The sequence below is a fragment of the Sphaerodactylus townsendi genome, linkage group LG07 (genome assembly GCF_021028975.2).
Source record: "Sphaerodactylus townsendi isolate TG3544 linkage group LG07, MPM_Stown_v2.3, whole genome shotgun sequence".
Lineage (NCBI taxonomy): Eukaryota > Metazoa > Chordata > Lepidosauria > Squamata > Sphaerodactylidae > Sphaerodactylus > Sphaerodactylus townsendi.
The window spans coordinates 80274800-80301666 of record NC_059431.1 but is presented as its reverse complement, the minus strand read 5'-3'; the positions used below and the strand labels follow the sequence as shown (position 1 = coordinate 80301666).

The 26867-nt window shown below is 40.4% G+C and overlaps 2 protein-coding genes across 3 annotated transcripts in view; one reads left to right on the top strand and one right to left on the bottom strand.

Annotated features, from left to right (window-relative positions):
* Positions 1–4681, top strand: part of ERMP1 (endoplasmic reticulum metallopeptidase 1) — a 50588-nt gene extending 45907 nt beyond the window's left edge. The window contains 1 exon segment of the mRNA XM_048503196.1: positions 1088–4681. Coding sequence (XP_048359153.1) covers positions 1088–1252 — 165 coding nt within the window. The 3' untranslated portion in view covers positions 1253–4681.
* Positions 4682–5268: 587 nt separating this feature from the next.
* RIC1 (RIC1 homolog, RAB6A GEF complex partner 1) overlaps positions 5269–26867 on the bottom strand; it is an 82680-nt gene continuing 61081 nt past the window's right edge. For both annotated transcript variants that reach the window (XM_048504805.1, XM_048504806.1), the window contains 10 exons: positions 26217–26355; positions 19434–19550; positions 16728–17456; positions 15916–16074; positions 14457–14593; positions 13114–13400; positions 11031–11225; positions 9459–9636; positions 9112–9300; positions 5269–7197 (listed from right to left, as the gene is read on the bottom strand). In XM_048504805.1, coding sequence (XP_048360762.1) covers positions 6912–7197; positions 9112–9300; positions 9459–9636; positions 11031–11225; positions 13114–13400; positions 14457–14593; positions 15916–16074; positions 16728–17456; positions 19434–19550; positions 26217–26355 — 2416 coding nt within the window. In that variant the 3' untranslated portion in view covers positions 5269–6911. The remainder of the gene's footprint in view (positions 7198–9111; positions 9301–9458; positions 9637–11030; positions 11226–13113; positions 13401–14456; positions 14594–15915; positions 16075–16727; positions 17457–19433; positions 19551–26216; positions 26356–26867) is intronic.

Here is a 26867-nt window from a genome sequence, read left to right as displayed (position 1 = left end):
GCTGGGAATGGAAATTAAGTCGCTATGCTAGGCCAGTGCTGGCATGTTGCATAGAGAAATCAGCTGCCATTATTATTAGTTTGCCTAACTGGATGGGATAGTCTTCCTGCCCAATAAAAGAATGTGGAAGGGTGTGCTATCCTTGTAATCAGAGTTTGAAATGAGAGTGTTACAGACATTACTCTTATGCCATGATTGAAACAAATCATAGAAGAAAGGGAGGAGCCTTCGTTTCTGTCCGTAACTTTGGACTCCCTAAACCAAACCTCACCAAACCTGGGTGATATCATCAGGAGAGTCTCCTGAAAAATCCTTGAAATTTTGGTGCTGCTAGCCTAAAAACTGCGCCCCCTGCAGGCCAAACATGGAAAAAACACTGAAAATACCAAAAAAATCCCATAAGCGAACCTGCATTCTTGGCGCCCACCACAAGGGGGCGCCCTGGACAACTGCCCACTTTGCCCAATGGGAAGAATGCCTCTGGTGCTAGAGAGGACATATGGCAAAGAAAAAATAAAAATGATAAGTTTCTTTTAATGTTGCTTCTTTTGATAATATTTCTTTAGGTTAGAATTGCAGTAAGGGGACATTTGCCTTCCTTCTGCTTAGAGAACAAAGGACTGCCTTCCAGTTTGCCCAGTGGTATCCTTTCAGCATTCCCTTGAATCTGTAGTTAATATTGAGCTAGAGCATTGTGCTTGCATGTTCTGTATATTTCCCATGTACTCAATCTAGTGCTCTGGGCAGCATGCCTTAGTTGCCTTGAAGCCTGTTTTGCAAGAGAGGCAGCCTATACAGGTTATCTATAAATAAATCAGTGAACAAAAGCTATCCCATGAAGCTTTTCTCCATACTACCCGAATGCTGAATTTGCCTTTTGGTTAGATTTCAGTGTGCTTGCCACTCTCACCATTGCCCTTCATGTCTGCTCTTCTACTGTTTGCAGGCCCAAGTCTGCTGAATCTGATCTTGTTGTTGTATAGTGATTTAGAAGTTCTTTTCGGGAGGAATTGTTGCTAGAAACTATGAATTCATTTGACATCATTGAAAATGCGATTACTCTGACTTTGTTCTTTCTGTTTTCCAGGTCTCAGATGAGCCAGTTAAAGGAATGGTCACCCTTGCTATAGCTGCCCATTATTATTTTGGGGAAGATCAGAAGTCACCCCAGTTACATGCCTTATCAGAAAGATTTCCAAATTGGACATTTCACTCCAGTTGGGTCTCCACCTATGACCAATTTGTCTTTTAAACCAGAGATAACATAAAGATCACTTGATGATAGATACTGGATAACTGCTTTAATTTATAGGGAGTTTGGGCAAGTCAGAGGAGACAGGAGTTTGGCAATAGTGAAAAATACTTTACCTACAAGGGTGTTTCTATGGCAGCTCGGATACCTAAAGGGTGGTGAAGTTATCTGTTTCCTCCTTGGGAAAAGAAGAGCCTCAGTGTTTTCATGCAGTATGTACCACCCCATTTCTCTCACTTGAATGACCAATATGCCTGTGATACACTTAAGATGAACCTTAGCTTTGAGATATGGCTTTACGATGGACTTCCTGATCGTCTTGTAACAAAAGGGGCTTTTGTTCTGGATTCTGAGCACAATGAGTTAAATACTCCTCCATAGGCATTAAATAATGTGAGTTCTGCCTTCCCTAAACCCTTGTCGATCCTTTCTAATAATCTGAATTAAAGCTCAGAGATTTTTATGATTGTACATCATGGAGGATAAGCAAGTGTTAAATGATTACAGTTCTGGGGTAATGACGCCTACTTACAATGAATTCTGTAATCAAAGTTCTTAAAATTATGAAACCAGAGAAGTTGGTGATCAGTCTCTTTCAAACCCATTTTTCCTATGTTGATCTTACTGCTCTGTTTTCTTTATAATACTTGTCTTTCTCCTTTCTGGAGACTTGTGCTGATGCTTTAAAACAGTCTATTTTCAGTAAAAGTTGGATAATTTACCTTCTGCTCTGTGGGGATCAATAAGTGTGAAGGGCAGACTTACACTTATCAGATGCAAACACATACACATTATCTTCTACGTTAAGCACTAAGCTACCACTTTGGCCTTCTGTCATGTTTATGTGTTTTTGTTGTTGTTTTGTAGTCAATAAGTGGTTGATTATTAACTTTTATTTCTTATGAGTTTTTCATAGTTGAATTAGGAAATCTCATAGGAAATCCCATTGCAGTACAACTGTCTAAAAGTAGAAAATGTGCTCTGAAAAAAATTGAATGAGCTAGTGCAGCACAAAGTTTGAGTACCTGACAAATGTGTCACTGCTTTTTAAAAAAATTCTCCATAGCCTTTTCAGCATAATAATCTAAATATTCAAAGCCACAATATTTCTGTGCACTCAAAAAAAGCATGCTTGTGGAAGAAATGTATACTGGCCGGAAAGTACCTTTCACTTCTAGAGAGCAGAACGGAGGCTGAAAACAGAATTAACTAGGGCCCTTTTGCTGGTGAATATAAAAAGCAAACACGTTGTTTAAAATAAACTCTTTGCTTTCTGAATAAGATGATAGATTAGTTGTAGAAAGTAATTCAAACATAAACATCCGGTCACTTTGTCCTCTATTTGCCATCTTATGAAAAAGAAAACATGTAATTCTTTTTACTTTCTTAAGTCCTTGGTACTCAAATGATCTGGATTATATAGTCCTTTGTTGACAGAAGGTAGAAAACCAATACTTGTACATGCTGTTGTGTAAATATTTGGTATGTCGCTACTTGGCTTATTTTCTCTAAAGGGGCTTTACTACTTTGAATATCTACAGTGCCTGTGGGTAGAAAAGCAATGCTCCATCTCCCATTACAGGTGTGGTTTCAGCTTATGAAGTTAGGCTGCCCCCTTGAGAGCATAGAGAGAATTGCTGCTAAGATGCCAAATCACACAAGAGTCCAAAGATGACTCCTTGCGTATGTGCTCCTATTCAGGATGATATTCTGTGTTGGTTCCCAAACAATAGTTTAACTGACAAGCTGCTTTTCCTCTTTGCACACAGCACTCCCCATGTCATTCAGACCCAGACATTCCACTTGTATTAGCCTTTGCCAGCCACCTTATGCAGAAGGTAATATGAAAATCGGTGGAAGTTAAGATCCTATGTACTTGCTTCTAAAAACAAGTTATACTGTTATTCTCTCAAACCCTACTGTTTTAGCTTAATTGCTATCATTTGGGCTGTGTTAAATAATTCTTCACTTTTGTCACTGGGGAAAATTTTTATGATTTGGCTTATAACTTTTTTAAAAATGCCAGTAATTTTGAATTTCATCAGCAGTAAGTTATGCAATGTTTTTCTAGATGCAGAACAATTGCAATTTCCAAATTAGGGCAAAACTAGACAATTTTGCTAAAGACACAGGTACTGCCAAAATAGCAGTGCATTTCATATCTTTAGAGGTGCATTTCATATCTTTGCTCTTCAAGCATAACTTATGCAGCATGGAGGGATCACGACATTCACTCATCCCCTGCCCTCCCAACGACAAAAATGCAGAAAAACATAATTTCATGGCAGAAGATGTCTTCTGCTGGCTCTTAAGAAGGGAGGACCTAGTTTCATGGCTGCTATTTCTGACTGCACCTAACGTGTTCAGTGTAAGATAGCCCTAAGCAATACCATTGCTTTGCCCATGAAACCCAAAACATGCCAAGCAATGCTGATCAAAAGCCAGGTACACAAAGATGTATGTGACCTCTTGCCTTAGTAACTGCCAATCCTGTGTTTTTTTTCTGTTAGGAATTTTTCCCATTTAGAAGCAAGTACAATGTTCATTCGTCCTAATTGCCTTATACATATTGACATTTTATAGTAGGGAAGTGCTTGCAATGTATGCCACTGCACTATTGTACAGTTTGTGTTCTCTGGCAAACCCAGCTTGGAAGCAATTCACATCTGTCCACAAAGCCTTTCCTTAAATTGATGTCCATTGTGCCTCTAAACTTATGTAGCATGCCGCAATGAAAAATATCTTAAGATGTGTCAAAATATGCAAGAAATTATTGACTTCCCCGTTGGAAGAAAAGCTTCACCTAACTCAGGATGTGTATTTTTATTACATAGCAGAAAGAAATAATGGGATGAGCGGGGGGTGTTTTTTATTTAAAAATACTTAATTGTTTAGCACCGGAATTATTCTAACTTGTCTTCCTTTGTTCTGGCCTTGCACTGAAAGGAGCTTTGTGACAAAATGAGTTTGAGAATAAAGATTCTGACTTTATTACCAGTCAAATCTAACTTGTGGTATGCCTGATCATTGCTTACATATGCCATTGTGTAAAGTATACCTATATAAATCTATGCTGTTTTCATGCACAGCGTCTGCACCTTTGACTGGACTGTACCACTTTAGAGTATAAGTGGCCTGCTTCTTTATGGAGAAACACTTCCATCTCATAGAAACTAGTTGTGAAGAAAGGGTCTCGCTTGGTATTCTGGGGTTATGCTGCTTTTCTACCAGCAAGATTTATTTCAGAGTTTTTTTAGGGGGAAACATTTGTGTTGTACGCCCTGACCTGCAGTTTGAAATGGGAGAAGGGAGAAAGACAGACACTGCTGCAGCAAAAGGCTGTAAAACAGATGTGAAATGAGAAAAAAACATGAAAATAGAATGGAATGGAAAGTTAAATGATGCTAAATAAATACTTTAAGAAGAAAACTTGCAGTAAGTGAATTACTACCATCCTTACAGTGGTCTTCTAAATGTAGCTATACAACAGGAAGAAAAGGCAGTGAATTACACTCCATGAGCGTGCTTGGAGCCTTTGGCACCAACCCTTTTCACCCTCACGTGCAAGCAGCTGATGCAAGATACAAAAATCACCAACTCTCTTGGTCTTCATAAGACTCAGTAGTATTGTGATTAAACTGTCAGACTAGTAGCTTGGAGACCTAAATTCAGATCTGCACTTTGCTTATGGAAGTTGCATGTCCTTGGGTGAGTCATACATACCCAGCATAACTTACCTTATAAAACAAAATGGAGAAGAGGAGAAGGATGTAAGCTTTAGGAAGATGTAGGGTTTGGAGAGAAAGGTGGGGTAGAAATTAAATTACAGTTCTGGATGTTGAGGTATTGCTTCTGCATACCCTGTGGCTAAACCTGGCTGGAGACATAGTTCCTTGGAAAGAATACCAAGTTGATGCCAGTTGGTCTGGACAAATAGCTTGAGCACCAAGCTGAGGCCATGCCAAGGTGTTACACAAGGAGCAGCAGCATTTTAAATAAACAAAATAGATGTCTAGTACTTTCCACCCTTTTGTAATTTTATTTAAAATTATTGCACGTGTACCAGTACTAATGTTCTTATCAATTTTAAGATTATGCAACAGCAATAAAACTTAGTTACATTTATCCATTAAGACAATTTAATTTGGTCTTCTGGAAGAATACACGAAGTTATAACCAGTGACTTTCCCCACCCCTTTAAAATGTTCTGAACTCATTCCTGGATCAGAGTTCGAAAGAGGAAGCTGTTCAGACAGCTGTCCTGGGGGCTCTGGCAAATAAAGCTCATCCATCTGTCTGGCTGATAAACGATTTGGTCCATGTCAGTTTCCATTACATTCATATTTATAAAAATAAGTGTTAGTTTTTAATATAAAAGTAGAGTGTTGCATTCTTTTTGTTTCAATTGCACAGTATAAACCAGCCAATGTCTAAATTTTAATACTGTTACAGGTATTTAATGTTATGCATACTGGGATAGCAGATAGGAAAAATAAGTACCTCAAAGCAACCATGAACCTATGCCACAACCAGATTTACATAACATTGTATGAAAGTTAAAATAAACATTTGTAATTAGTTACAGTTATATGCCTTATAAAATATTTTCAAAGTGGTGGTTTGTGTACACCGTCGTTATCAAGTCCTAATTGCAGTAACACGTAATAAGATGGTCCTATTTACATAAAGACTAGACTAGAAAAAAGAATTTACAAGTGAAATAAATAAGAATCTTCAGCAATTGTTTAAAAATGTCTGTTCAGAATACCTTTAAGGAGGCCAATGATAAAATAAAAGCTCTAGCAACTGAACCCCAGCTGCTAGTCATGAAGTGTCAATGAAAGTCTGTTGCCTCTCAAGGGAACTGCAACTCTGCTTTCTGCTTTCATAGTGATAAAGGTATAAACATGCAGGATAGGGAGCTGTGAAACAAGCACCGAAGTATCACACCAATCTTGAGAATATACAAGAGTATTCACAAAACATACAATGTATTTTACAATTTCATACAAAAAGTTTAGTGATACCAAACATAATCTATGAAACAGAAGAGCCCGATAAATCAGGCCATCCCTGCCTTTAGGCAATCAAGCTAGTCAGAATGTACAAACTTGGCATACATAACATGCAGTTTTCATTCTAACAAACTTAATTTGTGAACTTTTAAGGGTGTGGGTTTGAAAACCAGTCTAGCTGAAAGTTACTGGACATGTGACATACATAAGTGCTGCCTTATATTCCAGCAGAAGTGATCAATTTAGAACTGTCTCACATGATTAGGTGACATTCTTCTTGCATCCTGAATGGAGCCAACAATAATCTGGGGCAATTATGCAAAAGTGATGTACTGCCCAATCGAGACGTTTAAGGAACAAAGTCTAGCACAACAAGCTCTTCAAAATGAAACCGTGACATGAAAACGGCAAGATTTTTGCATTCCATGTAGTCATTTTTAGAAATGATACAGGCAAGATTGATTGCTGGAAAATATTGTTTGCATTCACAGAGAATTTCTGGTCAACGCATGTAAAAAATTCAGCATAAAATCAAACACATTTCAGTGTTGTGGGAAGGCTTGAATTGCGTCCTGCCAAAATAGCATCTGTTAACGCCTTTACTCTGGCTGTGCTCATGTTAACATCATTGGCCAGCAGCTCTGTTAGGACACAGTGCAGTCATAACTGCCTTCCTGAAGGTGATCCTCTTCCTCCAATCCAGCCATGTCATCCTCATGCCGACTCAGGGTGCTACCACCAGTGTCATTTTGAGGGCTGGTGCTGTGGCTAGCTGAGCTTCTGTTTTCTTCTACCCTCGGAATGGCTTGCTCTGCCACTCTGGACAAGTTCACTGGCTGAAAGGATTCTGGTTGCACTTGCTCCTCCACTATCTCACTCAGCTTCTGGAGTTGTGGCTTCATAACAGTTAAAAATGGCTTATACCCAGGACTAAATAACAGCAAACAAATAAGCAGTCATCTTAGTTAATTATCCTAAGCATCTTTTGTCATTAAGCAAATATTAGATCTTATGTACAGAAAAAAACAAAAAATATTCAACAGGGATAGATGCATTGCCTGAACAATGAAAGCCCTTTAGCAGACACCACCCATATGAATTCCAGCCTTCCTTTGTTGTTTGGAGAAACATGGAATGCATCCAACTTGGGTTCTTCTGCTACTAGTAAACCACCATATTCTGTCGTAACATTACTGTACATATTTTAAAAAATACTGAGGGAAGAACAGTCCATTGGATACTCACTGTGAAGGGTCCTTCTCCTGGTAGAATAGGAGGAGATCTTTTAGTGGGTGATTCCACACCCCAATCTCAGGGAGGCAAGAAACAATTTTTGTCACTTCCTGCTTGTGGCTTGGAGTGCATTTTACCTCAGTATTCGATTGTCAAAGCAGTAGCTCAGAGACAGCAATAGCAATAACATTTAACAGGCAGCAACGTAAAACAGTACAATAAACGTGGACACAAAAAGGTAATGGGAACTCCAACTGGAATGCTAATTATGTTAAGGGAGGGTCTAGATGTCCTCCTTGCCTATCAGGAGAAGGCCCCTTCACAGCGAGTATCCAATGGACCGTTCTCCTGGAGGAGGAGGAGATCTTGTAGCGGGACCTCCCAGAGCAGTGTCCCAACAATTGGTGGGTCATCATTAGCCTTCCAGAACGTGCTCTAACACCCTTCTGCCAAAGGCTGCTTCCGTCGCAGTCCATGATTATAACTTGTAGTGCTTAATGAATGAAGATGCGGACGACCAAATAACCGCCTTGCAGATTTCCTCTACTGTTGCATGTTTCCTGAGAGCCGCATTAGTAGCGGCGCTGTGGATGGAATGTGCCATAATTCCTGGAGGAATTGGTAAATTGATTGCCTTATGTGCCTCTATGATGCAGGCCTTTAGTGTGGAACTAATCGTGGCCTTAGACATCAGACAACCGATGTTCTGTGGCATTACATTAATAAAGAGGCTCTCTGTTCGGTGAAAGGATTCCCTCTTTATGATGAAAGCTTTGAGGGCATGTCGGACATCTAAGTTGTGCCAAAGCCTCTCCCGAGGGGGTTCTGGCGACTCTAGAAGTGGCTCTCTGGTTCCTTCAGCTGAACTTTTGCTGAATTGTTACGTAATCAGAGAAAAAGATCCGTCCGTTATTTTGAGTGGAGGAAAAAGAGGTGGGAAAAATCACGAACGGTCAGACATGTCTTGATCTCCCAACCTGAAGGCCATAGGAGTGTGTGGGCAAGCAGGGAGAGGGCCCAACACTAAACACACAGTACAAACACAGGTAACATACAACAAAGGAATTCAACTATTCTAATGGCAAAGAGTCTATACGAAAAATGTGCTCTCCCTTTTGAGGTAGGAAAAATAGTGAGGTAAAATGGACTCCAAGCCACAAGACAGGAAGGGAAAAAAGTTGTTTCTTGCCTCCCTGAGAATGAGATGTGGAATCACCCACTACAAGGTGTCCTCCGCCTCCAGGAGAACTCTGTGCACCGCATGGATTCTCTGCTTCTGTCTCTGAGGTTCTTTCTGACAACTGAGATCGTTATGCAAGGGATCTGAAACATATCTTGCCTGATGAAACCCTTTTAGCTCCACACACTGTTGTATATTCAAATAATGGTTAAATAATCCCTCCTTGGGGAAATGTAGTGTTAGAAAAAGGGGACTGGAGGTGTTGGTGTTAAGCGAAAGCACCTTGCACCAGGGAAAAGCAGAGAAATGGAAGAGATCTTTGTTTTTAATAATGAGTTCACAAACCAAATATAGTCAAACTCTATACTAAATGGTTTGAGGGTCTAGCTGGCATATTATGTAAAGGGTAATATGGGAGACCAGGCGCTTACCAGTCTGTAGAAGCCCATCTGTCTACTGCGTACAATCCTGTCTTGATATTCTGCAACAACTCTCCATCAACCTCTGAAGACTGCAACAGGCTAAAGACTTGGTTGATTATTGAAGATTCTCTGAGAATAAGGCCTATAACAACACACCAGTCAAGGCATCCTGCTTCCATAAAAATGTGAAGCAAGTACCTACAGAAAACAAGAAAGAGAAATATCTTGCATTGCACAGTGGGTTGTAATGCCTCCATCTTTGGCCAGGAAAGGGTGGGGTATAAATTGAATATAATCATCATCATCTGGTAAGAGCAGTACAGAGATGACATCCCAAATTCATAAAGCCAACTTACCTCAGCTGAACCTGTGATTTGTGTGGCCCTTTACTGGCCAGTTCCAAGGAGATATGCTCCAGCTCTGATTGTGTTAAACTCAACGTGGAGAAATTTTCATCCACCATAGTCCAGTCTCCATCCACTATAGAGCTGGTTTCTGTCAAGTCTGTTGCTGAACCAATACTGCATTCATCACCTGTGAGAAGAGGAAGAGTTTGGATTTATACCCTGCTTTTCTCTCCTGTAAGGAGAGTCAAGGCGGCATACTTCTTTCCCTTCCTCTTCCCACAACAGACACCTTGTGAGATGGGTGGGGCTGAGAGAGTTCCAAAGAACTGTGACCAAGCCCAAGGTCACCCAGCAGGAATGTAGGGGTGGGGAAACAAATCCAGTTCACCAGATAAGAATCTGTTGCTCCTATGGAGGAGTGGGGAATCAAACCCAGTTCTCCAGATTAGAGTCCACCTGCTCTTAATCACTATATTATGCTGTAGTGCAACTCCCCAAGACAATGAAATATGCTTAAAAATTACTGGATGATATTACAGTTTGTGCACCAGAACCAAAAGCATATGGTCCTCTAGATCTTTGATTTTCCAGTGAGATTCCTCAGTTGTGAACTGAGTTGTGAACTGAGTTGGAATGAGAATATGCCCTTGAATTCTCTGTAGCAGGGGTTTCCTCAAGAACAAAAAAAATAGTACTAGATAATACTACTTAGAGATCAGTCTGTTGCTTGGAATCCTTTTGATAAAATACAAGGGACCAGCACAGTGTCACAGAAATGGGCGTTTAAAATATTGCCTCACCTTACACTTGCCTCTATGCATCAAGAACACTACTTATGAAATCTCAAACCACAACATGAGTAGACTGGCACAAAGGATAAGAACAGCATGTTTAAAGAATGAATTGGAGATTCTCAGTACTGCAGACATCCTTTCTGTCTCTATCTTTTTTACATATGTAAATATTGTGCAGCAGGAACCAATCAAATAATCAAATCCTCCTAAATTCAAAAACACAATAATCTCTCCTTTATCTCCTCACAGATAGTATTTTAAAAGAGTTTCAGAAGCATTGTCTATCCCTTTATACCAAATGGTTATTGTTGCTATCCTTTTAGTTCATTTTTACAATGTTTTCTAGTTATAAACTCACAATTAGTATACGGATCTTCCGTTGACCTTTTTCTCCGTCTCCTGGGGCTTTAACTCTGGGGAAGGAAGATGAGTTCTCCGACTCCTCTTCCTTCCCGAGGAGACCCCTGGAGAAATGTGGATAATCTCAAGTGCCTCCCCTTGATCTGGAGACGACAAATCAGGTCTGAGGCCGCCTCTTGTAGAGGAACTACAGTTGGTCCCAAGCTCAGACTGGAAGTCATGAAAATTAATTTTTTGTACGGTTTCTGTAGTAGATCTCTTCCTCACACTGTTCATGGTAGAACTGTTTTTTCTGACAGTCTTTTCTTCAGAGAAAAACTAAAGAGTAGCCATAAATACTGTAAAGCGATTGTTTCAGAAATAATACATAACTTGGAAACATCAACAGAGGGGGAAAAAAGCTAAGTATAAGAATGTTGTTGCATACCTTTATTCAACAAAGGTGAGAGAAATGCCTCCTGCATGTGAGGTCCATGGGATGATGCTGCATCCATCTCTCTTGGGGGGGAACTGATGGTGCCAAGCCAACTGTGACTTCTAGGTGCACTTGGACCTCCAGAATCTATTTCCATATTCAAAAAGCTATCTGCCGAGTGTGATTTTAGCAGTTGCTCCCCTATTACTAGAAATAAAAAATTAAGTATAATCTACAAATCTGATAGAAACATCTTTTTCAAGATGTCCTGGTATTTCATGCAAGCTCAGCTTTATCATCACAAATAATTGACAGCTTTACTATACCTAAAATATACACCAGAAATCTTACATTCCTCAAAATAAAAGTGAGGATCCCTGTGGGGCTTGTGACCAGTGCTTCAAATGGGGTTCCTATCAGGGGAACTGAGCTTGGGAGTTCAACGCGGGAGCAGGGATCCCTCTAGCCCCAGTTTCCTGAGAAAGGGCAAGCAGGCTCCACATCAGCAAGGAGGGCAGGGTACTGATGAATCCTTCCTGCCAAAGAAATCTGCACAAATTCAGGTAAGCACCCTGTTTCACTCTAAAAACACCTTTAAACAATTAAACCGATTATGAAGGTAGAAAGCCTGCAGGAGAGAGGGGGCTATTCAATATTTTGCAGCCAGAATCACATATGTGATTATCTACCCACTAGGGTGTGTTGTGTGTGATACGTAGAGCTCTTGTGGAGAGCGAGAGTCTCAAGAAAAGAGGGCATCAGTCTAAGGAGGAAGGATGTGACCCCTTGGAAGGGACCTCTTAGGGAGGTGAACTTTTAGTAATGGGTGATTCCATTATTAGGAATTCAGAGACTGGGGCCCATGACAGGTATGTTGACTACATGCTTTCCTTGGTGACACAAAATTATTCAGGATGGTGAAAACAAAGGATGACTGTGAAGAGCTTCATGATGATTTCCACAAATTGAGTGGGTGGAGTACAATATAGTAAACAAAGTTCAATGTACGTAAGTGTAAGGTGATCCACACTGAGACAAAAAATCCTACTTCAAGTATAGGGTAATGGGATCAGAATTTGCTTAGACTAGGGCATGGGGGAGATCTCATTGGGGATACTGTGTGCAACATCTGGTCATAACATCTCAAAAAGGGCACTGCAGAGATGAAAAAAGTACGTAAGAGGGCTTCTAAGATAAGGGAGTTGAAGCAGCTTGCCTATGAAAAAAGGATGAAGCGTCTGGGATTTTTCAGTTTAGGCAAGTGACAACTAAGGGGGACATGATAAGAGGTATATAAAATTAAGCATAGTGAGGAAAGAGCTGACAAATTGCCTGCCTCTCCCTCACAAAAAATACTAGAACCTGAGGGCATCCAGTGAAGCTGATAAGCAGTTGATTCTGGATGGACAAAAGGAAATACTTATTTATACAGCTCATTATCAAAGTGTGAGATGTACTGCCAGAAGATGTCTTTAAAGGGTGATTAGACAGATCCATGGAGGATTGGTCTATCAGTGGCTACTAGTCATAACTGAAGGGAACCTCCATGTTCAAAGGCAGTAAACCTCTGAATCTCAGTTCCAGGATTCAATAGGGGAAGACCTCAGCTTATAGGGCCTATTGTTGGACCTCCAAAAGAAATGGCTGGCTACTGTGTGAGACAGGATATTGGACTAAATGGACCTCTGGTCTGATTCAGGACAAGGATATTCTTATGAGAGAACATTTCTTCATCTCATCCCTGTATGTATAACAAACATTCATAAGCCACTACTTACTCTCTGTCAACGGCTCTTCATTACAAATTTACATTGGTTGATGGAGTTCAAGAAAGGCTCTTAATGAGGAAATGCAGGTATCCAACCAATTAATCTGCTTGCTATTCTAATGACCGAAGGGCAACACCCCTTACCTGCATGTCAGTTTTGTACTTTAACATAAATTATGGAAGTTGCAGAAACTGAAACTGGCTTGGAGAGAAAGTAGAACAGAAAGAGCCAAGTATTTGCATTTGTCTTCCTCTGCATTTATGTCAAACCTCAAATTACTTCTACCTCCTAGTTCCTTAAGAGAAAACTGAGGACCCCGTCAGTACCTGTTCTGTACTTCCCATTCTTGAGAGGTGAATTTATGGAGCAGACTGGAATAATTGGAAATGGCCAAAGGAAGTCATGGTGTAGTTTCTTCAGAGCCATTACAAAATCCTCTACACGGGCAGCTCTGCTGCGCTCCTTACACAGCCAGCCTATCAGCTCAAAGCCCAACTGTGCTGCAAAGCAACCAAGATCCTTAAGCCTGATTTCTTCCAATAGGCGCCGAGCATGTCGCCAGAGCATCATGTCAATGTACATGTTTTCAGCACAGTCATTTTCCTTACTCCACCTGGTGGAGAGAAAAAGAACACAGATGTGACTACAGAATTAATTTTTACTATTACTTGTTATACTTTTTTGTTGAACAACAACTTCCAAGAATGCTGGACCAGTATTAGAAAAGTATTAAAATATTTATTTTCTGAAAGGTTGGTAATACCGTTAATATATAAAGCATTACACTTTTTGGGGGGGCGGGGGGCGGGTGGGGAGAATCCTTTTTTCCCAGACTTCCAAACAATTTCCTCATATTCCTTAGAGGACCACTTCACTATTTCCAACATGTATAGCACTGATGCAACTTAACTAAACTAATCTGCTAGGAATTAGCAGCACAATGCTAAAGCTTGTTAGTGAACTATTTAGGATTGCAGTTATGTCAATCTAATTTGAAATATACTGAAATAGGAATACACTGGCATAAAGGGTCAGAAATCAGAAGTACTTAACTGTTTCTAACCACTGTTATAACACTACACTGGTGAAAACACTCATGTTAAGCTCAGAAACTTAAGTACAATTCAATGGGAGTAAAAAAGGAATTTCCCTCACTTATCTCTAGACATGGCACAGATATGGAGAACAGGTATGTCTGCAGCCAAACAAACTCTCCTCAGCACTATATAAACTCCAACGAGGACACCCATATCTCAGATGATTGAATGCACAGAATGAGAAATCTCTGTTGCCACACCTGGCCCATTTAGAGCATGCAAGAGGTGGTGGAAACCTCAGGGAAAGGGAAAACTTTGGGATGGGGAGATAGAGAGCATTCAGTGGGGGGTTGTTTTCACATATGGCTGATGCAGAGATGTCAGTATGCATGCCACTCTCAGTTTCTGTGCCCAGTGGGAGCATTCCTTTGAGTAGGGCCAAAATACTGATTCACATTTGATCCAATCTAGATATACTACTGGCATCAGATACAGGACTGCTCGTGAAGTATAATAATTTAACTGGCATGACGTATAAACATATTCCTCCAAAAGAGGAATCTATTTCCTATACAGCCAACGAAGAACACTTTACCATAATGCAAATAAGAAAATATAAGAATGACCATTACCTTTTACCAGAGGGACCAGATGGCATACTCAAAGTTTTCTGCAAATTAAACTTGCCAGCTGGGATGCCATCTCCAGACTGGGACAAACTAATGCTGCGATGTCTGAAGAATTCAAAGCCACCACTTGAACTAGGTTCCTATAAGAAAAACATATACTAAGTAAATATTACACATTATATTCAGGGGAGACCAAGGCAAAAAGAGACATACAGAAAATGTATACTAGGACTTTAAAGAAAAAATTACCATTTACAATTTTTGTTGACATTCATTTTCCAGTTAATTGTTTGATATGTGATTAATGACATTTCTGCCTGGGGGAGCAGCACTTGAGTGAATCAGTGAATACAGATTTCCATTGTGAAAATAAATGGTTTTGATTATACTAGCAAATCACTAGGCAGAAATTCAACAGGTAAAGCACTCTCACTTGTTAAACCCACTCAACACAAACCTATATAGCATTTAGAAATTCTCTGAAGGATAGCACTGCTGCAGAAGGTAGATTCAATGCATTTCTTTTTCTAAAAAAACTATTCTAGCATTAAAGACTTTGTTTGAGAATGCTCTGATAATTTACTGATGCACTCTTTTCAATTTTTTCATCCTGTAAATAATAAGTTCTCACAAAATGTTACCAAGCTTTCCCAAGGTTTTTAAGCCCAATTCTCTTCCTCTCTATGCTGGAGGCAACTCTGATGCTGAAGACCCCATGGTGACAATGACCACATACTGTTTTACCGATATACTTTATACTGCTTTACCTATAGGTTTCCATGGTGGCAGCGGGGAGATAATTTATAAACATATAGGTCATTAATCATCATTAGTGTAGGTTGAAACGGAAAGGAAAATGTAGTGTATGGAGCTAAGTTTTAGGCAACCATAATGTGAAAAGTTATACTTCTGCACCATACTAACTGTAAAAGCAGGAGCTTTCTAGTGCATGAATGTAGGCAAGAGTCTTAACTCTTCTCATCAGCTTAAGATTTTTTCAGTTCTCAAAAATAATATATGCAGGTTCCTAGAGGCTAAAAGGTTCTGTGTTGGCAGGCCTGAGCGTGTGCGGTCCCAATGTGGGGATGCACAGAAGATCAAAGACAAACTTCTAGTCCTGGACAGGAGGTCTCTCTGATTTTTAATGATTTTTCTTTGTTCACCGAAGCTCTCCAGGCCATATGCCATTGCTTTACAGAAGTGTCCCCTGATCCTCGAGCAGCTTTTCAGAAGGCATAGGAGGCTGTAGAAGGAAGAAGGGAGAGGAGGGGAGTCCTGATCCATGAGCAGTAATTAAAATCCAAGTCAGTGCTAAAGTATTTAATATATTTATGAACCACCTCTTTGTAGGTATGCTCAAGGGAACTTGTATATTTGCCTCACCTTTTAAGTTAAACTGATGAAATGACTTTTGGCTAATTACCAACATATTTATGACAAATATACAGCATTCCTAACAGACCTGAGTTGCTGGTGTAGCAGGTGGTGTCTCGGATTCTCCAGAACCAATGGCTTTCAGAAATCTGATCATATGCCGGCAAAGATCCCACTTGCCCTGCTCCAAAGCAGTATTGAATAGCAAAGTTGCATGCTGCCGGCTAACCGCTGGAACCTCCATATTCTAGAAGCAACACAAACTACATATATACAGACTCCCACTGATAAGTGAAGTAAGATAAGAAACATTCTGTGAAAAAAACTCTACCTCCCCCCTTAAGTTATGGCTTACAGCTAAAGTTAACCAGGTAAAAGTGATTATTCTAACAACAAATAATGGGTTGGATCCTATGCCTATCGTAACATTCAACTGAGCAAAGTTTATTAATGTATTAATTAATATATTCATACTGCACCTTTCCTTTGCTCAAATTTGACGCTTACTAGCAGTATGATAGGATCTACTACACTGACATGGGCTCTATTCAGGCATTTGGTTGCTATCAAGATATTGCTGGTAGGAGCAAATGAGGCCATAAGCAGGACTGTGACCCAACCAAGCTGGAATAGGAATGCCTGTTGTACCAGCTGGTGCTTCCATGGGAATTCCCAGGGTGTCTAAACAAGGCCTCAGGCTATGAATCACTGCTAAAGGCAAAAACATTATGAACTTTGGAATTCTCCCTTTTGCATCTCCCTGAAACCTTTATTTAATGCTTTTTGAACTAACGTATTTATGATACATTTTAAAAACAACCCAAAGTAGTAAAATATCTCCTTTGGTGTAGCATACCTACACCAAATGCTTTTTGCAGCAAAATGACTGAATGCTATTACCTGTAAGATAATAAGGTAAGAGGCAGCTGTGTCTAAGTCCTGGACCATTAAACACTCTTCAAACAAGTCTTTTGGGTTTCCAACAGCAGCAAAAAGGTAATTCCACAGGGCATATTCTGTCTTTCGAGCACAGTGAACAACTGTCTGCAGGAAGAGGGGGAATTCTGTAATGAATTTAGCCACAGTGGGAAGTAGAGGGTCAGGAATGGGTTCCCGTGAGGTAGCTTCTTCTTCCAGCACTTCATGAAGCATCAGTTCTAGTACATGAGGAAAGTACGGCAACGTATCACAGGACTGAGCCAAAAGCAAGGCTTGTTCACCAAGGTTCTTCACCAAGAGCTGGCGTAAGATATGATGGAGGTAGATCTGAGACGTTCTCTCAACAATACAGAAAGGGAAGAGAACCTCTAAGTGTTCTGTAGCACTGCTGTGAGTGTATAAACAGTCATAGAGTACAGTGTCATTGACAGCACCAAGAACCAAGGCATCTTCAAAAAGGACAGCCAAGGGGTATATGTTAATATGGAAAGGCAGCATAATCCGTCTTGACAGAAAGGAATGTGGTTTACGGTGGTCCCTGGGAAACAAAGGAAGCCAGACTTTCATACCTGATCCACCACAGCTGAGCCACAGGGCCTCCATTAAGTGCCGTTTTTGTTTGTTAGAACGGCATGTAGTCCAAACATTTTCAACAGATTGGGCAAGTACAACTGGAGCACAAAATGGCAGCTAAAAAACAGAACAAAACACCAAATCTATAAAAAGGTTTCTTCCACATTTTAGACACATTCTTACAAAAATATGGACAGGGTCTGGAATAAAGAGAACAGAACAGTGCTCAATGTGATTTGTATTAGAAGTCAGCATTGAAATAATCTACAGTTCTATACAAATCACATTGAAACCATGCCTCTGCATCTAGTCTAGTATATTGTTTCATATGGTGGCTGACCAGTTATGCAAGAGGGCTAACCAGGGGCGTAATGAGGCAAACTGTAGCCCTGGGCAAAACCTGAGTTGGACCCCCCCCCCCCCGGTGGGCTGCCACTACACCACAACCAAATTTATTTTGCACCAGGACATTGGTGCATGCAGGGGGTGCATTTTTAGACATATCAGCACCAAAATTTAAGCGTATCATCAGGAGACTGTCCTTATGCTACCCCCAAGTTTGGTGAGGTTTGGTTCAAGGAGTCCTCCATTCTTTGCTAAGGAGATGGGGGCTACCCTTTTGAGGGTCCATAACTTTGGACCCCCTGAACCAAACTGCACCAAACCTCGGGGGTGCCATCATGACAGTCTCCAGATGATACCCTGAAATTTTGGTGCTAATACATCCAAGAATGCCCTCCCTGCAAGAACATCCCAAAATTTGCCCAAGAATCTTTGTTCTGCATTGAGTTTTCTGCATTGCTGTCAATGGGAGTTGCAGGCTGGGGGGGCACATTTCTGAAGGTACAGTCTCAAAACTTTCAGCGTCTCATTAGGAAGCTTCCCTAATGATACCCCCCAGGTTTGGTGCACTTTGGTTCAGGGGGGCCAAAGTTATGAACCCTCAAAACTGTAGCCCCCATCTCCTATTAGCTCCCATTGGAAACAATGGGGAATAGGGGCACCACCTTTGGGAGTCCATAACATTGGACTCCCTGACCCAAACCTCACCAAACCTGGGGAGTAGCGTAAGGACAGTCTCCTGATGATGCGCTGAAATTTTGGTGCCACTAGCCTAAAAACTGCGCCCCCTGCAGACCAAAAAGGAAAACCACTTAAAATACCCAAAAACGAACCCAGCATTTTGATGCCCCCCACAAGGTGATGCCCTGGGCAGCTGCCCACCTTGCCCAATGGGCATTACACCAGTGGGGCTAACAACAGGGCATAAGAGGTCAAGGTCCTTCCTAATACTGCCGCCAAGCACTGTATTCAGAGGTTTGTTACAAATGTTTTGATATCTGCACCTGGGGACCCTGTTTAGTGAAAAGGAAGCATCGAAATGTTTTAAATAAATAAACTTTACATTTGAAGCATAAACTCCCCAATTCTAATCTGCATGATATCCTCTACTGCAGCAGAGACAAGGATGAAGAATTAGGTTGGGGGCACTGCCACAAGAGCAACATGCTGGATCCTAACGACTGTCAGCTGAAGTCATATGGAACTTTACTGCATTCTACTCCTGCGTCCCTTTTGACTTTTGGAAGCAGGACTCCTCCCAGTCCACCCCAGACAGAAGAAATCACTGGGAAAAGGGGAAGGTGGCAAAAATTTAAGCTTGTATTGGCAGAAGTCATGTCCTACCATATGTTCCCTAATAGTTATTATGAATTATAGGATGTTTATCCAGCCCCTGTCTTCTTCCAATTTCTGAATTTATTTTGAAGTACTTTTCACACAATTACATGTGTCCTCCTGGTGAAAGTATTTACACATAAAAGGCCTTGCACATTACTAGGTTGATAAGTAGCAATAAATAACTACAAAAGCTGACAATGTTACTAAACACTATTTTTTTTTAAATGGCCATAGAGACAATCTGTGTTACAAAAACTGGCTTCTAAATACCATCTGACAAAGTTGTAAAAAGATCTACATGCTTTAGGAATAACGGACACCTGCATTGTAAGCTGTGATTGCTCATGTTCATTTTGCATGTTCCTTCTACAGTCTGAAAAGATACTGGGCACATTCTCAACAGTTGTAACTCACAAGTTTCCTTTGGTTGGGATTACTGTCCTTTTCTCGTATCTGTGGCCCAGAACGATCCCTTTGCACCATAATTAGCTGTCCTGCTAAGTTTAACATAATGCTCTCTGCTTCACAGGCCTTAAAAAAAAGGAATTAAATTACTTTTTCCACTTTGAAGAATGTAATGCCTATATACCAAACTATAAAATGCATTTATGACAGCACAAATAAAGCATGTGAGTATCAATGCCAAGCGCTGCAAAATTAGATAAAGTAAGCCCCTAGTTGCAAAAGCTTGCCAATTCTACATTCTAGCACAACCTGGGTAGACTGAAGAGAAAGCTAGAAGAGACAAGAGATGCTCAGCAACAGACAGATTTTTAAAGTGCCTATAAAATATGAACATATATGAGGCTCATATTAAGGAAACAGATGAAATAAAACCAAATTTTTGTACTAAGCTATCATTCCTGTCAATTACCATTTTTCATTTTTACCAGGTTTGTTAATTTAACTATTTAAATCACAGGTGTCAAACTCGTGGCCCTCCAGATGTAATGGACTACAGTTCCCATCATGCTGGCAGGGGATGACGGGAACTGTAGTCCATTACATCTGGAGGGCCACGAGTTTGACACCTATGACTGATTTACCATTTTAACACACTTATAAATTGAAGGAGACTCTCCTAACATACAGTGCTCATTACAATTCAGTCTCATACGTTTCAATTAGCCCGCTGATCAGTCTCTGGAAAATTCTGCAGAACTGTTTGCATCTTATAAATGTGTGTAATTCACGTATCCTCCAACTATTTAAAAAACAGCTGATGAATAAAACAACTTTATGGAAGTTTTTGTAACTAGTCTATTAGGAATTAGCCATGACATATCATTTTTATAATACTAATCAATCTGTAATATGGTCATACAAAGCATAAGATGATACTCACAATTAAAAGGATAAAATACATTAAAACTACAACTGTATATCTAAACAATCTTCTGGCAGAAGATATGGGAACAAAAGGTATGGGAAAATAAAGAAGATGGGATAAGAGTGTAAATATTAAAAGGGAACAATAACATTGGCAGATAACTATTAGATTACAGTATACTCTATTAAAACAACCTTAGTACTTATTATTCCTACTCTGTAGCACAGACCATCTTTGATCTGTTCATAGCCCATGCTGAATAGAAGTTGTGAAGAAAAAAACAGAGATAAGATTTTAGACATCACTACCGGTTTCCATGCAGATTGAAAATTAATCATAATCAATGGGGTACTGCCCAGTGGCAGAAAAGATAGACTGATATTTTGGACCTTGAAAAGCTAATCTTAAAAATTTAGATTATACAAATTTCAGTGACTCAAAATTTGTGACGGGACCCAATTTGGCAGCACACAGGAGTTGCAAATTGACTTGGCTTCAAACAGTTTAAGTACTGAGGAGTAAATGGCCACCATTTTGTCTTAAGGAATTTAAACACAGTAGTTGAGCTCCTCCGCATTTCCAGCAGCAGAGGTCTTCGAGAGTTTTTCTGCTACCGGCAGAGTGGAGGACTGCCCCCAGATATTTAAGGCAGGAAATCAGCTCAATCCTATGACCATCAATGCTCCACAAATTACATTTTGGCATTTGGGCAGGTGCCATGATTTTGTTTTTCTGATAACCAAGTTCTAATTTGTCCTCCTTACAATACAATGCTAGAACGTTCAGTGTGCTTTTCAGGCAAATACACTTTCTTGAAAGGATTACTGAACTATTTGCAAAAAGCAGGACTGAAATATTTTGGGAGGTGAAAGTTCATGTTATGAAAATGGCTCACCATATTATTAATATGCATCTCTATCCAAAGGGTGGGGGGCGAGTCCACCACTGGGAGCAGCAGGAAGGCTGGGCTGGCAGATTCACTCTTTCTGGGGCATTTACACTGGTGGAGGGACAAAACCGCCACCATGCAGCCACCACTGCCCTTCCCCTAGCAGTGGGATGTGGTGCAGGATGCTATGGCAGCATCTCTGCAGCACTGCAACAGAGGTGGCCAGAGAGGAGCCAGCATTAGTTAGCTCCCTCCTGAACTTTGCCAGTGGGTCACAGCTCACACTTAGGCCAGCTATTTGGCTGGAGTAAGTGCAGTGCGGCCCACTGGGAATTTTCAGAGGTGGGGTGGCTTTTTGCCTTCCCCACACTGCTGGAAAGCCTCTTTGAGAGCAAGGGCCGGGGTGACTGAAGCCCCATGGTAGGTGCCCACCATGTGGATGGGGCTACCCGATGTTAAATAGAGGCAGGGCAAGTATACATCCTTGCTTTATACCTTCCCTAGTTTTATCCTTTTAATTATAAGTAACGTATCTACCTTATGTGGGTCTCTGTAATCAAGATAGATTGATAAATGTCCTTCTACAATCTATTAACAATCCGTGTATGTGTACAGTGACTTGAGTTTGAACACATTTTGTTGCTTCACCTCACTCGCATTATACTATTTAGTAAATAAATGCCGTCCAGTGAAATTCCTGCTCGATAGAAATAATACCGGTGCTTCGAAAAATTCTGTGTTTGGCCCTATTTAATAAGTTCGTTGAAATCATACATCAAACAATACAGTATGCTGTTGTACTTACAAACACCCCTACCAACCAGCACAGGCAATATTTTATTTCTGAATGAGAATTATACAAAGTGTATAAATTTGACAAATGTACTAACATGTGAGACAAATTTCCAGAAATATGAAGGTGGTAAAATAAAATGGCACACAGGTTTTCTTACTGCCATAAATTTAATATTTATTTATTTATTTATTGTTTGGACTTTTATACCGCCCCATCCCCGAAGGGCTCTGTTGAATATGTTGAATTGAGATATTGTTTACAAAGATGAATTCTTGCAGGAAGTCTTGGAACATCTGAATTCAAATGGCAGAATTTATTTGGAAAAATCTTGCAAGCAACCTAATTTCTGGTGACAATATATGCGCATAGTTTCAATCCTTCTGCCTTTCATTAGAGCTCAGAAATGACATTTGGGATTTGAATCCATGTGTGTTCAGAAGGATATCATCTCCACCGATATGATCATACAAAATATGCAAGAAAAGTAGCCACATCTTGCATAAAGGAAGATTCCCTAGGAGGTTCTTTAACAGTTCCAGTAGAGCAGAGCACTGAGTTGGTTATAGGGCGATGGGGCGGTATATAAATGTGATAATAAATAAAAAATAAATAAATAGGCTGTGTGATCCTGACCAAAACGAATACTAGCTGAATGTTATGACAGTGAGACAGCAGGAATTACAAAAACATGTTTGGCACTCAGCAGGTGTACTCCCATTCAACCTGAGTACTCCCTCATTTGGTAAAAGTAATAATATCTGCATTTGGAATAGAGATCAAATGACTTGCAACATTAATTCCTGCAAGAAAAGAGGTCACTGTAGTGTAATGAAAATGCCTCAGATTTTCAACATGCTCAGTGTGCTTAAGTATTTTTATCACATTTCTTGAAACACTTGAAAATGCTTACAAAGAATACACACAGAGAGAGTACTAAAAACAGTCAAACAAAATCCAAACTTCTTGCAGCCAGAAACAAGCCTATACAAAAATGCACTAAATCTAATCTGGGACTCAGACAAGAAAAGCTTGCTGAAACAAAGTCACTTTACACAGAAGGGGGGGGGGTTGCCTCTATATAGGGAAGAGGCAACTTTTCAAGTATGAAAGTTCCAAGCCATGAACTTTAAAGGCTAAAGCCAGCACCCTGAATTTCACTTGGAGCCAATGTAATTTTTGGCAAATACAGTAAAATGGGCATTTCACCCAACTTCAGCTAATAGGTGAGCCACAGCATTCTTCACAAACTGACATTTCTAGGTTATCTCTTAGGGCAGCCCCACATAGAGCATGTTACCATTATTCAGTCTGGAGGTGACAAAAAGTGAATGTATGGCCAAGTCAGCCCAGTCTAGGATGGCAGAAGGTTTTCTAAAATGGTGAAACTAAAGATATCACAAATAAGCTGCAAGGGCAGCAGAAGTTTTTTTTTTTTTTAAGTTGAATAATGAAAGGATGCCAAAGTCACCCACAATTGCATGGAAACCTCACAAGAAAGAAATCTCTGCAGAAATCTTCACTGGACAGGCACTCTCAGCCATGGTTAGAATGACAGACTTGGGATCTGGGAGACACAGGTTTAAATCCGTACACTGCTATGGAAGTTCACTGGGTAACCTTGGGCCAATCACATACATTCAGCCTAACCTACCTCACAAGGTGACTGCTGTGTGGATAAAGGAGTGCTTTGTGTCCCACTGGGAAGAAATGTGGGGTGATCAACTCTTCGTTTCTCAGATGGCCGATGAATGTACTTCAGAGGCCTTGAGATTGATGGCAAAGTATGTGTGATGGTACTAGGAAAAACCTCTAGTCTTAATATGTTAAGTGACTAGGGAAATAATTTTGTGAACACTTTTTTCACAGTAGACTCCATTCTGACAAGACTGACATTATGTTTGACAGATAAAGGTTACAATCTGCCAATGAAGTAACAAGCCACAAACAGCCAATCAAAAAGGCCTCAGTTGATCTGTAGATCTGCTAAATACCAAACTGTCCCATTTTCTAGCAATTAGCTAAAAGTCTTTGCTCTCTTCCAGTTATCCAAGAACAAGGTCAAGCTCCTGATGGGTTTAACAATGACAACATAGTGACATCTTCCAATACCAAGAAAAGAGGAAAGCATTTGGAAAGCATTCTGCTCAGATACATAAAAGACAGCAGAAATATTTTCCTGCAACATATACTGTCTTCCTAATGAAGGAGGCTGTGATAAATTAGAAGCTGTTTTGTTTGGCTACTGCTGGTCAACTGAAGCATTGAATCCCACAAGTCACGCACTAAAACTCCTGTATGATTCAAGCCTCCCTGTGACCCCCCCCCCCATTTTGAGTTGCCACAGAAACGGCAAAGTCAGAGGGGCACGGACCTATTTGTTTAAGGCCAGTAGCTTCCCTGATTAATAAGCCTTGCTATCCAAATCTTGGGGGTTTGTTTCTGGGGTGAGACCATGTACAAACTTGAGTTCCACACTTCTGTTAAATAAAACAAGTTTATTAATTAGAGAGAGAGCAAAGGTTAAATTTTCAAGCAAATAACAGGCATATAAAAATAACAAACTTCTAGCTGCTATATAACTATTCTAACTAGACTGTCACTCAATTTGCTAAGCAGCACCAACTTGAATTCACAGCCAGCTCCCACTCTTCTCCTGCATAGTGACCAAAGAAAGCAAATGAAGCCTACTCCTTTTTAACCTCATGAGGCAGACCTTAAGAACATAAGTGATCCATCCAATTTAGCTAAGTAAAGCATTTCAGCTGTGTAACTCTAGGGAGTGAAACATGGGCTTCTGCCAAATAACGTAACTCCCAAGGCCAAAACTTCTGAGAACAGGTTCCTTTAACAGTACATGAAGATGAAGCTGAGCTTGGAAAACAGCATTTTTGAAGGATGCATATTCAGTAAGTAGAAAAGTAGAAACAGGGTTACCAACTTTTTACTCCAAATTCCTTTTGGGAATCGGTCATCTGAGGTACTGCTGCTCTCTCCATGAAAACTACAAAACTGAGCTAGGTAAACAGAATTTTTGAATTCAGTACATTCTGTCAAACGACTAGGACACTCTCATAGTCTCCTGTTCAAAGTGGCACCTTGGTTCGGGCATACAGAATATGGAAAATTTCTGCTTCTCAGCAGCAAGGTCAAGCTGACAGTGAATCAAAGGGAAAGATATTGAGAAAAGGAGGCATTCACAGATGCAGTGCTTCATCAGCCCTAACCATTTCAAGACCACTCTAAGTTGGCCACACATTCCATCTTGTCAACATAAGGATCTGGCAACTGCAGAATACCAGATACTAATTGGCAATCTTACTTGACTGGTTACATCACCTGGTCAGTAACCCAAATGGTCAGATGGGTTATATCACTTGGCCTACATTTGATTGGCTAGCCTAAATCATGCCAGATAAGGCTGCGAGGAATAAAGGAAAGATCCCTCATTCTAGTTTCACCCTTTGCTTGAACTACAACTTGCTTTGGGACACTTCTGACTTCAGTTAAGACATGGTAGACAGACACCTGCTTTTTTTAGACTTTGAAAATATGTTGGACTTCATCTTGCTAAAAAACCCTCTGAATTAGAGTACCATTGTTTGTATGTATCTAGGGTTGGTATTGTTTTATACTTGCTATTCTTTGCACTTTGTTGAATATTCCTGCACATTGCTTTAACAAATCACTTCAATTATATTTTGGTGAGTTCTTGAATTCAGCAGGCTTCAATCCAGTACTTTGGCCCAAGTTGGCTACAGCTACGACAGTCACTTGTTTTGGAACTTCCCTTGTGAGTATGCAGCTTCACAAGTTTGGTTTCTGGTTTAGGGCCAGGAAGGGCTAGAGGCTTGGTCCCTTTGTCTCTGTCTGGATGGCCAAAGGGGCTGGAGGCAGAAATACCCTGAGGTATGTAGACTCACAAGCCAGCCTTTCATTTTGTTTTTCCACTGACCAAACCTACACTCTTCTGGAGCACACCCACCTGGCAACACCGAGGAGGTGGTGGATTTGTGACACATACCAATTAGGTAGAAGAAATATCTCTTATATTGTTCTTTCAGAGAATTTGTCCCAGACTATATAATTCTCTAACCTGTGGAGTATCACCAAAGATTTATCAGTTAGCACAGCAGTATTTGCATATTAATTCTCCAGTTTTGAGATAGTGTGAGTGTAATGTACCTGCTGCGGCATTTTCAAGCTGATGCCAGTCTCTGTTCTCACAGATGTCAAAGTAACAGACACAACAAGGAAGGGATGAGGAATATAACGTGACATCGAAACCTCCTGAAGAACTTGAATACTGGCAGTAGGATTTGGACTGCAAAGCCAAGACAAATTGCAGAGAAGTTATTAATTCTATACCACGCTAATTGCAGCCAACAGTTGAATGGAAGAATCTTCCAGTAATTTATAACAGAAGTCCCCAACCTTTCTGAGCCGGTGGGAACCTTTGGAATTTTGACATAGCATTTTGTGTGCAGGCACAAAAGGCTGCTACACAAAGTGGAGTCAGCCACAAAAATGGTTGCTGCTTCAGACACACAGTAAAGGCCCTTGTGCTGTGATGGCAGCCACTGTCCAAGCAATATTTTTAAAAATCTGCACAATGCACTAAATCTCCAGTGGCCAGTCAGAAGCCTTGCTGGGCAAAAGTCCTATCTGACTCATTCTAAAAACACTTGGCAAACACCAGGAAAGGTACCCACCGATGCTACCCACACTGGGGACTCTGACCTATAAATCTGTTAATATTTAGATTTTCTCAGATTATCATTAACATCAATACTAGATAATAGGTAATTGTTTCCTAGGTCTTATTTGAGAAGAAAA